The sequence below is a fragment of the Plectropomus leopardus genome, chromosome 20, assembly GCF_008729295.1.
Source record: "Plectropomus leopardus isolate mb chromosome 20, YSFRI_Pleo_2.0, whole genome shotgun sequence".
NCBI classification, from domain to species: Eukaryota; Metazoa; Chordata; class Actinopteri; order Perciformes; family Serranidae; genus Plectropomus; species Plectropomus leopardus.
The window spans coordinates 9,611,162-9,626,764 of NC_056482.1; the positions used below are offsets into that span (position 1 = coordinate 9,611,162).

The 15,603-nt window shown below is 38.6% G+C and overlaps 1 protein-coding gene across 5 annotated transcripts in view; it reads left to right on the forward strand.

Moving 5' to 3' along the window:
- The first annotated feature begins 1,019 nt into the window (after window positions 1-1,019).
- The window catches only part of mapk10 (mitogen-activated protein kinase 10), a 45,012-nt gene continuing 30,428 nt past the window's right edge, over window positions 1,020-15,603 (forward strand). For all 5 annotated transcript variants that reach the window (XM_042509123.1, XM_042509124.1, XM_042509126.1 and 2 more), the window contains exon 1: window positions 1,020-1,312. In XM_042509123.1, coding sequence (XP_042365057.1) covers window positions 1,310-1,312 — 3 coding nt within the window. In that variant the 5' untranslated portion in view covers window positions 1,020-1,309. The remainder of the gene's footprint in view (window positions 1,313-15,603) is intronic.

Genomic DNA, 15,603 nt, shown 5'->3' on the forward strand with positions numbered 1-15,603 from the left:
AATAGCTCGACAATCTGTTTTTATATGCATGTTCAGCACTGTGGTCAGCTGTAGCTGTTTTTAAATGTACTTTACAAATGAAGTCTGACTTGACTTGACAGTGTTTGGTTTGACATTTCTGGTAGCTAGTGTAGAAACATGGTGGTGCAACATGGTAATCTCCATAGACAAGAACCAGCTACCTATATTATGAGTAATTCAAATGAAAGGCTGAGTGTGAGCTGTGAGGAGATGGACTCCAGCTGTTATGTGTTGTTGAGTTGGTTGTTTCTTAGGCTGTGAAATGCACTGACAAATCATGCTGCTTGTATGGTGCTGACACTGTTTTCTCCATGCAGATGTCACATTTTAATTTGGTTCTAATATGTGCTACACTGTACGTTGTCTCTCTCTATCTTAAAATCACATTTAAAGACCTTTGTGGGTAAGAACAAAAATATGTGGTTGCTCTAGTGGTTTACGAAACAAAACAAAAAAAAAACCCAACAACAGCAAAGAAACAATTCACAACAATATAATTTAATATATTAATTCTAAAATAGTTATAAAGTAATACATGTAAATTAAGAGTAATAAATGAGAAGGCTCAGTGTGAGCTGTGAGGAGATGAACTCCAGCTGTTATGTGTTGTGTTGATTGTCTATTAGGCTGTGATATGCACAGATATGACATGTCTCGCTTCTTCTGGGACGCTGACACTATTTTCTCCAAATAGATGTTGCATTTTAATGTGTATCAAAATCTTGGAGTTTACATATAGTTTTGAAAAAAAAATTTTTTTTTTTAAATTCAAATTAAAAAAACAAAACCCCAACTTTGTTCAAATATCTCAATTTGCGCTACATTGTTGCAGAAAATGTTGCTTTGTCTCCACCTCTCTCTATAGACAGAGCTGACTCCCCCTCTCTCTCTCTCTCTCTCTCTCTCGCTGTGCAAGGGCTCTGACGTCAGACGTGCTCCTGATCGGTTGCCATGGCAACATATTTCCCTATACCCCCTTCCTCTTCCCTCCCTCTCTCTCTGCTCTGGTAGGTCCACAATGGTACAGCCAGCATCTTGCAGCACAATGGTTGCAAGGTGGTGGTGAGCTGAGGGAGAGTGATTCAGCATCAGCAAACCTCGGTTCCGTCCACCTCTGCTTTTTTTCGTTCCTCATCGCCTTTTTGTTGGAGTCTTTTTTTCCCCACACAATCCTTCGCCATCTTTATTTATAAAGTCAGCCTACAAGCCATGGTCACCGCAATGTTTCTCATCGGGATGTTTTGAAAAGGACTGTCACCGGACTGGGATCGTCATCAGCTGGCACGGAATGGTAAGGCCGGGGTGGGTTTGTTTAATGTGCTGGATGCGATGCTTGCACCCCAGCTGCTGCCTGGAGGGTGGAGTGATGAATATTGATCGGAAGGGAAGGTTAATGAAGTCCAGTAGCGATGCTTCGGTGGGGAAGAAGGACAGCGACAATAAAAAGAGAAAGAGATAAACCCCATCTCGATCCGTGCACCGCCGCGGATGTTGTTTTATAAGAACTGTGCGAGGATTTCATTATGGCGTTAAATGTTGTCCATCCACTCTTCATCTCCCTCCACACAGACACCCTGCAATAAGCTTAAACACCACACTGATCCATCATTAGTTTGTCCCTAAATTGGAGAATAACATCACAAAACGGGATGATATTCAAGCTACTTTTCTTGGTTATTTCATATTATGGCTGTGAAATCTGCACCATTTATTTCTGAGAGTCACACAAGCTATTTTGAGGGTGAATAAACACTTGTGAATCCAGTTATGCATTTTTGATTAGAAGTGCAGGGGTGGTGCAAATGGATGATGCTCTTCAAAACACAAGGCTTACATGGGCTACATACTGTAGGCCTACATGCAGAGTTTGTCCCTCCTCCCCCTTCAGAAGTCAGCTGCGCACCTTGTGCATTATGCAGACCATCACTACTTCACCAGGGATGATGTGGGACCAGCCTCAGATCCATCACAGAAAAAACAAATGGTTCTCGGGCAAATTGTTTGAATTAATGGTTATTTATTGATCAGTTCTGGTATTTTTTTCTTAATAGTGGGGATTTTGATACTGGTGGAGTGTTTGTGGTGATTTATGGAGGCTTTGTCATTAAAACTGAACTCATGATGCAGAGGGAACTGGATTTTATTCACTCTTATGTAGGTTACATTGCGTGCAGGACACACTGAGATGCAGACACAGAGGAAGGTAATTTCTCAGAATTTGTTTTGGGCATTCTTCTGCACATGGATTATCAGGAAGACATTTCACAAAAAAAACCCTGAAACCTGGACTGACATCATGCTGCGTTCACTATTTGTTCAAAACATTAGGAAAAAAAGGCAACAACCAGCGTGCAAGAAAATAGTAAAGGGTGACAAGAAAATTACCCCAAAAAAGTTTTTAAAAAAGAGGGGAGGATTATGAAGAAGTCATTAAAAGGGAGAAATGTTTAGAAAACTATATTTATAATTATAATGATTTTATATTTAAATTGTTACAGTAAAAAATATAATAGAATATATCAAATAAATCTTTTTTTATTTTCTGCACTTTTTAACGATAATTTTGTTGTTTGTTCTTTACTTGTAACATTTTATTTATTTATCTTATTTTCAGGTTGTTGTTTTTTTTTTTACTAATTTTTTGCTAATTCTTTCTCCCAATGTTTTTAATAGAAATCAAACCAATTTGTTTTAAGGCTTAATTATGATGATTGCTGATAAGTATAAAGAGGTGTTGCATCAACTGAGCTTTCAGCAGTTGTTTTGGTTATTAGGCTCGTATTTTCGAATATGCTTCCATTCGTATTTGTTTTGGTGCATGCCCACAGTCATGGACTAATTACCGGTGCCGTGCCATCAGTGAGTCAGTGAAGGTTTTAAGGAGTCACAACAAACTCTCCACATACAGGACGGAAAAGAGAGAGGTTTTAGCGCTGTGACCTTGGGTGCTGAATTATTCAGGAGCAGGCTTCCATGCCTGTGAAAGTGCTGCAGGGAACACGCTTAACAATTAAACAAAGCTTTTTATGGGTGTTTCTGCAGGAGCTGACGAGAGTGATTTAATAGATAAACATTTTTACCTTACGTCTCTTCATCCTCTTTATCCTCATTTGGCAAATAATGTGTCTTGAATAGTTTTTTTAAAAAAAATATTATTGCCGAAAGTATCTTGAGTTTATAAATCTGTTTTATCAGCCAGTACAGGTCGACACAAAATGCTATTGATTTTTAGGTAGGCAGCTTGTTTGTCCAATAGAGAATCATCAATGGAAACAGCCAACAGCAGACCAAATGTTATCTTGCGGTACAGATGATGCTTGCATTTTAATTCCATTTTGTTCTGCAGACTTTGGAGCATCAGTATACTAATCCTTTGTTATGTAACAATATAAGGCATTAAGATGAGATAATGGTGGGATCGCAGGCATGATTAATCAGCAAAGTAAGGAGCTAAAGCGGCAACTAACAATAATGTTCATTATCGATTAGTATGCTGATTATTTATTGGATTCATTAATTATTTGTTTGGTCTGCAACCTGAGATAGGGGTCATCTCAATTTCCAAGAGTCCAACAGCACATCTTCAAATGATTGTTTTGTCCAACCACCAGCTGAAAATATATTCACTTAACATGCTGTAAAACTTCATAAAGACAACAAATCCTCACATTTAAAGGTCCAGTGTGTTGGAATTGGGGGCATCTATTGTCAGAAATATAGTATTCATTACTGTGTTTTCATTAGTGTATAATCTTAGAAATTTTTTTTTTTTTTTTTTGTTACCTTAGAAACAGCCATTCAAGTTTACATCCTCTCCTATTGAATCAGCCATGTTGTTCCACAGTAGCCCAGAATGGACAAACCAAACACTGGCTCTAGATGGTGCTGTTCATGTTATTGTGTCGGCCACTTGGCAAATGGGAGAAATTTTAGGTCTGCAAAATCACTGCTAGATGCTAATAAATCCTACACTGGACCTTTAGCTTATTAGAACAGTTGCTGATTAATGTCAACCTCCCCTCATAAAGGAAAAGAAGATTTCATGAGACAGTGATAGGAATTACATGTATTAGAAATTGATAAAGTTATGGGTTAACTATAGAGTGAAGTAGAGGAATGGTGTAAAGGATTTAAATGAATTCTGGTTTTGTGTTACTACCTGGATGACACCAACAAAACAGGCCAGCATCTTCATTTAAATTCAGAAATTAGAACAATTAGAGAATGGAGATTTGATAATTTCATATTTTTCATATTTCGTAGTTGGTCAAAAATTAAAAAAAAAAAACAATCACATTGAGTTTATTGTAGTGAATTTTCATTATCTCATTATAATTGCCATGTCCGAGAGCACCAAGAGATAACCTCTGTCGTGAAATTTGAAGTAAACGTGAATTATAAGTGATGTTAATACAACTCACCAGTTTACATTTTATTAAGGTCCAAAGTTATGCATATTTAAGGGCAGGTCTGCTTGAGTGACAGGCTGTCTATAAGGTGTCGCTAAAGTCTATGAGTCACATGTACCCCTCGCTCCTCCACAGCGCCTCTTTGCTAGCAAAATATGGTCACTTCTGGCTCCAAAAAACAGAATACCGAATTCAAGGCTTTAAAACAGTCATCCAAAAAACCAGTGGGTAGTCAAGTTAGCTACGCCCATTATTTTTATACAATCTAATCATCCCATGCCTAAAGGAAAAATTCATATCATTGAAATATAATATTTTCAAACAACCAACCAAACCAAAAAAAAAGACAAAAAAATACCAGTTATACCAATTAACTTCCAGTCCAATTCAGGGGTGTGACGGACTTTTTCCAAAACAGTTCTTGCTGATCATCAATTACTTAAATACCCTCATCAGTCTTTTGGTGGCCATTCTGCCACCGTTCTCATGATTATATGGAAGGTCAAAGTCGCCATTAGAAGACGATGGATTACTGAGGAACACTGTCATAGTCTGTCATCACCCAGTGATCCTGACTGAGTATTGTTCCTTGCTGTGTATTACTGTTGTCAGTCTTCATGTTGTAATGGTGGCTCAAATATTAAGTCAAGTTAATCAAATACAACTGTTGTCTCTTGCATGTGAGGGCGAGGACATAAGTCACTCAGCATCAACTTTGTGAAAGAATAATATCATCTCAAGTATAACTGCCTAAGCAGGAGTGTGTTTTTTTTCCCTGATGTATTTTTTGGTTTATATAACTGAGCCAACATTCATATATTTACCAGAAGAAACTACAACATAATAATTGGACTTGGGTTTTATTTACCATTGACGTCCATCAAAATGTGCCTGTTAATACTTTAATGATCGTAACTGCTGGCATTAAATTACATGTAATTATTATTACAGTAAGTGACAATTGCTGTTTTGTCTGACCATGTTTGGATCTGATATGAAAGCTGCGTGTGGGAAACTGATTCAGTAACACAACAGTCTTATTCTTATTTACAAAATTAAACTCTTGCTGCATGAAAGTTGATTCCCCCAGGCTGCAGTGTTGCTCACCGCTACAGAAAAACAGAGAAATGTGCCCGCAGAGTGAGATACGCAGTTACATAATTGGATTTGATCTGACAAATATGCAGGTTTTATTTGTTTGTTTTTTTGCTGAGTGCAAGAGTTTAAGCTGTGTTAAGTTCTGTCCCAAACTCCTTGCTGCACATCTGTAAAGAGACTTAAGAGTCACTGAGGGTCAGACATTAAAGCAACTTAGAGGCCATCAAGGGATTTCATAAGAGGCATTAATTCCAGACTAAATACAATGCTGAAAACCTGCCTTATATCACCGAACCCTCTCTCGATGCACTTTAATTAAAGATGCTAAAGCTGAAGACACAGCAGCAGATATTAAGGACAATTGTTTTTGTTATTAGGTTGCACATATGAGTGACTTGGGCATTTGTAAAACATCAATAAATCAAGAACAAGGTATGGAAATGATATAAAGAGAATAGCACCAGGACAGCACTGTGATCATGTCAAATGAAATATTTCTACTATGTTATGTGTTACAGATGAATATTCGAGTGGCTGTTTTACTGAAAGCACAGTGGTTCAGAGCTCCACTTCTTTCTCTGCCGACTCAGGTTCTGTAGGAAAAGCTGTAAATCAGATCAATGTGCTTGTGCACCTGCCAAAGCTGTACATGTAGCTACCATGCGGCTTATAAGAAAAAATTGCAGCGTAAGCAGTTTTTCGGCTAACATGTCTGTTGTTTACTTGAAGTGAATCAGTGGTTTGTGAGTGAGGCGACAGACGAGAGCACAGACAGAGAGGATGAGCGTATTTCAGCTGTAAAGAAACAAATCAATAAGATGTCAGTGAACATTGGGATTCTCGCAGCCTGCTGTAGATAAGCTCGGGAGTCGTCGCTGTCTTGTTTTCCTCTGCAGTTTGAAGTGCTTCCCTTCCCCTCCCCTGAGTCCAAACGGGAGGCTGTACTGCGTTTGGCTCGGGCTGCACAGTAAAAGGCAAGGCTGCATACTGCAGGAGAGGCTGCTGAACCAAGCACTCACAATGGAGCTCCACGGGAGGGGGAGGGGAGCCGGTTGCAGCGAGGGCTGGGAGCCTGGGAGCAGGAATGGTGGGAGCGAGGGAGGGACAAAAGACAGGCAGGGTAAAGGGAGAACGCAGGCTCTAATCGGATGGAGGGGAGAATGAAGACAGAGATGGAGGTTGGTGTGGGCACGCATTGTGACATTCACAAAATGGGTATAAACCTGAACACATGACAGAGGGAGGAAGAGTGATGAGAGAAGAGGAAGACAGATACGACAGGAAACAATAACATTTGGGTGTAGTGGACGTTTAGACGGGCATGTTAGGTTTATCATAGCATTCAATAAAGCTGTTTAAAGGTCCTGTGAGTAGGGTTTAGGGGGATATAATGGCAGAAATGGAACGTAATATAACAAATATGTTTTCTTTAGTGTGTGTTCAGCTGAAAATAAGAATAGTTGTGTTTTCAGTAACTTTGAATGAGCCCTTTATATCTACATAGGGAGCGGGTCCTCGTCGTTGGAGCAATAATAATAATAATAAGAAGAAGAAGAATTTGTACTGCACTTTGCGTTTGGAAGAAGTCTCAAAGTGCTACAAGATAAAAGCATTAGCATAAAAAAACTGATAAAAGCAACCAAAATAAAAGCTTATTTAAAGGTCATAAAAAATAACAGCATAAATGCAAGTACAGCTACAGGCAAGAAATTACTTAAAAGCCATAAATTCAGCTAAAAAGGAATGTTTTAAGTCTGTCATGTTACACTGCCATGTTTCTACAATAGCCCAGAATAAACAAACCGATGCGTTTTTGCATCAGCCCCCGTAGATACCAACCCCTCTGCGGCAAGAGCTTAGAAAAAACACTTTTTTTAAAATCGTGAAGCTGTTTTATTCAGTATCTTTTATGGTTCAAGTCCTTGTTTTTGGAGAGGAAGAATATCTGTATCTTAAGTTATCAGAGATAAAAGATGAGCAGACATTAGCAGGTGCTGGACTTAAAGCTTATTTCCGCCAAAGAGCGTCATAGAAACACTGATATGCAACGAGAAACTTGCTTTACTCAGTATTTTTGCTGGTTTAAATCACCAGGTCTCTATGTTTTCTAGAGGAGGAGACCCCCTGCGAATAACTAAGCTCCCGGTTAAAACCACCTAAATGCCTGGATTAAAAATCAGGTGAGCATGCATTGGCAGGTCTGGGCAAGCGGGTCTGGGCAAGGGGGTCGTGTGCAACATGCCAAACTGTGTCGGAGAAACACTGATTTGAAATGTGCAGCTGCTTAATTAAGTGTTTTTAAGCATCTGTGGTGTGTTCAATCTCAAAACGGTATGCAACATTTTGCTACGGTTTCCGGATTGAGTGACATGTTTTCTCAGAATCTTGTGAAACGGTGTGCAAAGGGCTTCGGGATATGTTTTCTCCTGTTTGGAGGGTGTGTCGATTGAGTGCAGAACTGGTCTGTTTGTTTTGGAGAGGAAGAAAACTGTGTATAATTCAGCTCCCTGTAAAAACCTCCTGAACAATGACCACTGAAGGATTTGTAATCGGGATGGTTGCAGTCTGCAACACTAGATGCCACTGAATCCTACACACTGCTCCTTTAATGCAGACATAAAGCACTGCATATACCTCTGTTTGAATTCTATGTAGCTGTAAGGATTGCAGTGAATGAGACACACAACCATGACAGGTCTCCCTGTTTATTTGATACCGTGGGCTGCACTGAGTCAGGAACACTCTGTAAATGCATACTGCAAGCAGAGTGGCAGATAGTGGATGCACTTCATTATTATATATTTCAAACACCTGTTGTAGCACTGCCACCATACATATTCTTTTTTTTATGTCTTTGACATATTTTACCACCACTGTTCCTGTAAAATTAATTCTAGTCAAACATATCTTTCAGTCATAATACATCTCCAGTATATTGGCATGTCCCCTGGCTGCACTGCTTCAACAAGTAATGAAATGGACTCTCATGACACGGGAAACATCTCATATCCCGTGCTTCAGTGATAGTGTGTAGGTTTTTAACCTTGACACTAAGTAAAGCTCTATATCAGATGAGTGTGCCCACCTGCTGTGCAAGAGCTGAAAAACCTCTCACTTTTGCCGTAGGCGTTTCATGTCAAATTATTATAACAGTAGACTGGATATTAAACATTGCAGTCTGCAACAATTCATATTAGTCTTATTTTTGTCTGCTGATGACACTCGCAGAACCACGATTTTGTTGGCTACCATACTTGGCATAGTAAAATTTTTATATGGGTGGTTTGTGTTTTATTGTCGGGTCTGTTGCCTCTGTTGTGGTTAATAGAACTTGAATAATTTTGCATAGGGCTTCATGATGTGAAAATATACCAAATACCTTTATGAATACAGAGAAGGTAGAGAAAAATGCCACACATTTAGGATGTAATGTTTAGGAGGAAATGTGTGATCATTCAAGGGATGGAGAAGGGGGTAAATTGTCCTGCTTTAAACGCCTTATCCCATCAGACAGTGGGTGTTCTGATTCATGGCCAAAAAAACATATTTTCAGTGCAAAGGCTTTAACCCAGTGGTTCCTAACTGATCCAGCCTCAGCACCTGGATTTCTGCTTAGTCATTAGTTCAAGGTCCACACATTTCAGTATATTCAGTGTTATACTTGCACTTGGCCATGTCACCAAGCTAGATTGCTGTCTTTGTTAAGGAGCTGTCTGTTATTCACTCACTCTGCAGCAGGAAATGGCACTTCAAAATAAAAGCTCTGTGCTGAAGTTCACAGTGCCTCGAGATAATGTGTGTTTTTTACAAACTTTATTTCGTTAGACACAAGTACAAGACACAAAAGCTCACAGGTGCTAGCTGTCTTCAGCAGTCTTCTTTTGTTGCAAAGATAGTAAAGTCTGCATGCTGATGTTACCTTTTTTGAAATGCCTACTACTCGTGATCTCATCCCCTTCGGTATGAGGAGCTCACTCAAAGATGATGCTCTGTGCATGTGAAAGTTTACCTTCTTTCATTGGACAACAATCCTCTCTCTAAAATTGTTGCATCATCTTCTGGACTGATACAAAACAGTCATTTCAGGTGGACTTTAAACCATAGATGCTGAGGTGGACCAAAAAACACTGGGCACAGCAGACGCAACTCGTCCATGAAGTGGTGCAGCAATACAGTTGTAAACAAGTCATTAAACCAAGCAGAGCCAGCAGAACGTTAACAAACTGGTTGTCCACCATTGTTGTTTCTGACCTAAAACTCAAGACATTGAGGAAGATATACACTCTCAAAAATATATGTACATGTGTATACAGGGCCTCAGTGGCGTGTCGTACTGGAGCATTTAAATGTAATTAATTACACTTGTGCTTAACCTGCTGTCAGTCTAAGTGTCTGCCGTGAAAAGGGGCTATAGCAGGCCACTGTCACTGACACACCTAAAGGGAATGCAGCCATTGTTAATGCTGTTAGTTGCACCTTTTGAAAAGTAAAAAATGTCCAGTCTCTAAAAACATGATCATCAGTACATGATTTTTTATATTTTCTTTGCCATATGGCCTCCTTACATTCAATCACACCATTATCTCTCTTTTTTTTATTTTAATATCAATCGATCTTGATCCTCCAGTCGTCCAATCAGAGGCTGATATGCACCTTGGTTGCCAGTTGTGTGCAGTAAACTAGCAGGTGAATCAGAAAACTAAAAGTATCCTACAACAGATCGTGCTGGGATTAAGAGCTACTGCTGGCTCAGTACGCACAGTGATCATTGGTTTGCCTGAGGCGTTGTTGTGCCCATGAGTGTGGATGTAAAAAGAATGCCCAGGATCCAAATACCAAGGACCAGCCACAACTGCAGAGCACACACACACACACACACACACGTGCACACACATGCACACACACTAGCACAATTCAGCATCAGCATGGCCATGCAGCACTGGAGATTAATAGTCTGCTGCTGTATCAGTAATAACCATTAGCCCATTCAAGATAATTAGAACCTCCTCTCTTGTCTTTTTCTGTTTCATTCTTGAGTTTCTTTAGTTTGTTCTTAATAACCGTTGTCTCATCAGTGTAACAAATCCAGCCTTTTGTGATTGTGCAATACATTGGTGTGTCGAAATGTTTTTGTGAAGGAGACAAAGACTATTATTGTGTTGCTTTGGCTCTAAGCTCTTAAACAGGTTTGAGTCTGTGATTAAAGACTGGTAAATTTAAACTATACTATCAGACATGAACAGTCAATTCCAGCATAATGAAATGCAGCTACAAATTGGAAATTTTCTGTACAATCTATACTGCAAAGAGTCCAGACCTCTGTACATCCTGCAGAAGCACCATCGCTTTCTAAACTCTGATGCAACACTGAGCAACACTCGTGAGCAAGTCTCAACAGCTCTATACATGGGAAAACTTCAGAAATTGTGGTTCATGCTCATATCAAGCAAAAATGATTAAATGCCAATATTTTGCTTGATTCTCTTCTTTTTCCACTGGAGATCAAGCCACCATGTCACCTTTTCACTTCACAACTTTTATCTGTTTTAATTGTGTTCATTACTGTTATTTCCTGCTTTGTTGAGCTGTAGCCTACAGACAAAATTAATACAGTTCTGAACAACATGGATCGAAGACATCTGGCTGTGTGTTAGTAATTAAAAATACATTCATCCTCATAATTACATTGTATCTATATTTCACATACAGTGCCTCTAAGCAGGAGAAATCAATCTGCTCTGTGCAATGTACAGCTGTTACGGTATTTGCATTGGGATTAAAACAATACAAAGCAAGAGTTGTCAACAAACAATGTAGTCGCACTACGTGAAGTTAGGGAATACAAATCTTTGGGGATTTTGAACCCTACATGGAGCTGTATTGCACCATGGTTTTAACACAGCTTTAATTTTTTGAACCGTGTCTACTTAATCAGCAAATTTATGTTGATGCCATCTTAAGAGCCGATATGTCACACCCCTGGTACTAACTGATCCTCACCACCGAACGCACTGGATCACAGTTGTTGGGAGTCCATCACAATCTTAATGGCAGGAATAGGTTACATGATTAAATAAACAAACCATGCCCATATCTTGTATATTTAGGTAGTTTTTAAGTTTTTCATAAAATGATCTGAATTATGACTCATTATAATATTACTTGGTATATTTTAATATTAAACCCCTAACTCTCCTATACCACCCTCTTAGAATAACCTGGAGTAGAAAAGTGATTTGAAACCTCTTAATCATCTGGCATTGGCTTGCACTGATGAGACATATTGTAGTCAGAATGATATCTGGGCATTTTAAGAAATGGTGCTGAAAGTAGTTTTAGCTTCAACCAGAGCAGCATTTCAAGCACGACAACTATCAGCAGAATCCGGTCAGAGGGCTGAACAAACAAGCACAGTACCTGCTGTCAGCTTCACAAAAGGAATGAATAACTATAGCATGATTTAATTTGCCATTTTCATCCCATCTTCATGATTTAATCTTCCGAATAATTACACAATTTTTCATTATCTTTTTCATGACATGACAGTCCTCCTAACTCATTATTGTTAAGCTGTGTACATTTTTCAAAAAAGACAGCTACAGCGTAAATTTTTATAGTCTTTACCCAGTTAAGATGCATGCATAATTTTATGGTTTGCCTCTATATTTTCTGGTCCATATGCATGGACCATATGCATGGTTGACAACACATCGGAAATAATCTACCAGGTATAAGGGAATATGAAAGACCCACTTGAAATAGGAAACATATAAAAATTATTCATATGTATGCATAACATTGTCATCAATTGATTTTTAATACAAAAAATGATAACCTATGTTTATCTTCATCATTTTTTTCTCTTTCTCACTAAAGGTGTGTCAAATAATGCAATTTCTTTTTAATTGTTATAGTATTATATATAATTATACTGTGAGTTTTGATTGGATTATTGAACAGGAAGAGACTCAAAATGACCACAGAGAAACAAAAAGACACTGCAAAGAGAAACAAAAATCCCTATATCCTTATATCAAATGGCATTTTATCACAAAAAAGGCCATTTATCAAACAGCAGTTATAGTGCTGGTGTTTGAATTATTACAGTGTATACAGCTGGAAGACAAACATTTGGGCCATGTGAGAGGTTTAATATGTTATGTACACAGATGGCAAAAGATTAAAGCGGCACAGATGTAGCTAGCTAGGTGGCGGGGCTTATATCAGTGTTGGTCTGCTAGATTAATAGCAAATATTGTGCTGGTAAATGTGGTGGCTATGACGTTTGTCGTACAGCTGGGATGTGAAATTATGATAGTGGTTTGAGGGATTGTAACTGATGTGTGGATTGTGCACAAAAATCACATCTCTCCTCATAACTGTACCCTTCTCTGTGCATATTTTCTCACTTTTTACTTCCCTTTTTACTCCTGTTTAAGTCTGTGTATGATTATTCTGGGCACTGTAGTAAATCTTTAAATTGCACTGCACATGGCTCATATCCCAGCACACTCAATAGTAAAATGCAAACAGTAGAAATGCCAGCCATCACTTTGTACTCTGACACTGCAGATGTTTAAAGGAAAAGGTCGGGCTAAATAGGCCAAACCAGAAATCTCAGGCCCTTGTGTCCCACATCTCTCTTTCAACGCTGCTCTGCTCCCCTTGGATTTAGTAGAGACACCAAAGTCTTGACTGTGACATTATTAGAGGACTGGTGGAGCTAAGTGATACATTTGTGTCCAGAAAGTCCTACATTTACCTCCGGAGTGCAAATTGGAAAAATCCACATCCTTTCAACTCCTATTCCAGATTTTGTGAAAGATGCCAAACCATTTGCGGACATTTATCACTGTTTTATGACCACACAACCTCTCTCGCTAGGCCAGCAAAAAACTGCTTTTCTATTACTTTTGATGCCAACAATAATGTCACATACCAGTTTATTCAGATGACATGGTCATTAGCACACTGGGGGCTTCATTACCTGGAAAACCCTTGAAGTTAGAGTCATTGTGGGCAATAGATAGGCAGCATATCTAGCTTCTGCTTTATGGGGAAGCCACTGTCATTCAGAGCTTCCTTTCCTCTTTATTCCTCTCATGTAATCTTTTGAATGAACCTGCCAACAAAAAAGCTCCAGAAAATGTGCAAATCTACGTTTTAAACCAAAATGACCCATTAGCTGCTCCTTCACAGTAAAAGCCTTCCAGCTTTGGTAAAACTTACTGTGCTACTTTATGCAAATGTGATGCCTGATGGTACAAGCCCTTTAAAATCTTGCTTCATGTATGAAAGAAGTATTAAGTATAACCCTTGGAAACTTATGGCTCATAGGTCCACTGAAGGCTGAGGAAGTTAATTAGTTTAGTGTTAAAGTAATAAAATGTGAGTGTGCATTCAATCAAATCAAACAGAAATATTTACTGTGTATTTTTGGTACTCAAAATTGACATAGTTTACAAATGCATGGAGCTGCCCAACTTACATGTCATAGATTTGTCTACTTTGAATAATCAACAGGCACTGAGGACACTATGTACACTTTCAAATGGATACATACTAAAGCTTACAGTTTTTTTTTAAGTAGTTCAACATTTTTGGGAAATGAGCTTATTGCTTTTAAATGCTGAATATTAAATGACAAGATAAATACTGCTCTCATGTCTGTTCGCTAAATTTGAGGCTAAAGCCAGCAGTCGGTAAGTTTAACTTAACATAATGCAAACCCTGTCTCCTCGAACGTGGATGTTGGAGATACAAAGTGCAGGAATGTGACACTAGAATCCAAGGGCGTAAGTTTTCTTTCAACTTTTAGCTAAAACATAAGAAACGGAGGGTTTAGGGGGCCAATCTCATAATTACAAGATTCTGATCTCATAATTACGAGATCCAGATCTCGTAATTATGAGAACTGTGAGCTTAGTTTCAAGTTGGATATTTGACAGATTTTCACACCGGACCCAGCAACGTCTTCTGTACTCATTTTTACACTGTGACGGAGGATGGTTATATCACCTCCTGGATTCTTGTGTTTAACTTAGAGGCTGACTTAGGGTCTACTGACGTAATAATATTTACTTGACGCAATAATTGCATTTTTTCCCCCAGTAGCTTCAATGTCATGTGACCCAAACCAATACCAAATTGTTTTACTACACTGGACAAAGGAGACATACCTCTTCTCTATTGATTTTTCTTGTATTTTTCACAAATATTTTTAGTAAAAATTCAGCATTTTTTAAAATAGCTTCCATGTCGTGTGACCCAGTGACTCCAACCCAATACAGAATTATTTTACTACAATGGACAAATGAGACACAACTCCTTATCATAGGTTTTACTGCTTAATAACAGAAGCTAAGCTAGCCAGCTGCAAGTGGTAGCTTCAACCTTTAGAGGGCAGACACTAAACATATATTGCCACAGAATATGTGGAATTTTAATAATTTGCACTCAAATGTCAATATTAAGGCCTGAATCAATCAACAGCACTATTAAATAACAATATATATTGCTTTTCAACTGAAAAAAGTGATCTGGGGGATAAGTTACACTTTAAGGGACATGAGAATGGTATCGATCTTCTCTAACTCCTGGTAAGAAATTGAAAAGCATGCTAATCGAATCAGGCCCAACTAAAAAGTAAAGTAGTAACATGTTGACATGATGTTATGATATCACCTTTATTACAGATAAATGAAAGTACTAGGAGGGGAAATATTAGGCTTCAGCTTGCCAGGACGACATTGTCTTTCACTCCTCGATGGCTGCGGCTATATTCAGCTAGGGCTGCTTTTTTAACCCAAGAATCCAGAATCTTGAAACACAAATACATTGGTCATTGTTGCCGTGCTATATTGTACTCTGATGAAGAATCGATTGTACTGGTCTATTCTGGTGTTTAGGGGAGTGGGTAGTGGCAGGTAGTTTATGTTTTTCTCACTTTTATTGAGAATGATGGGGACAGAGCAGCGGAGAGACCACAGCAGTGCATTCAATCCCACAGCAGGAAGGATGGAAGTACAAGAACCCAAACAACTATTCTATCAAGAGCACACGAGAACTCATTACT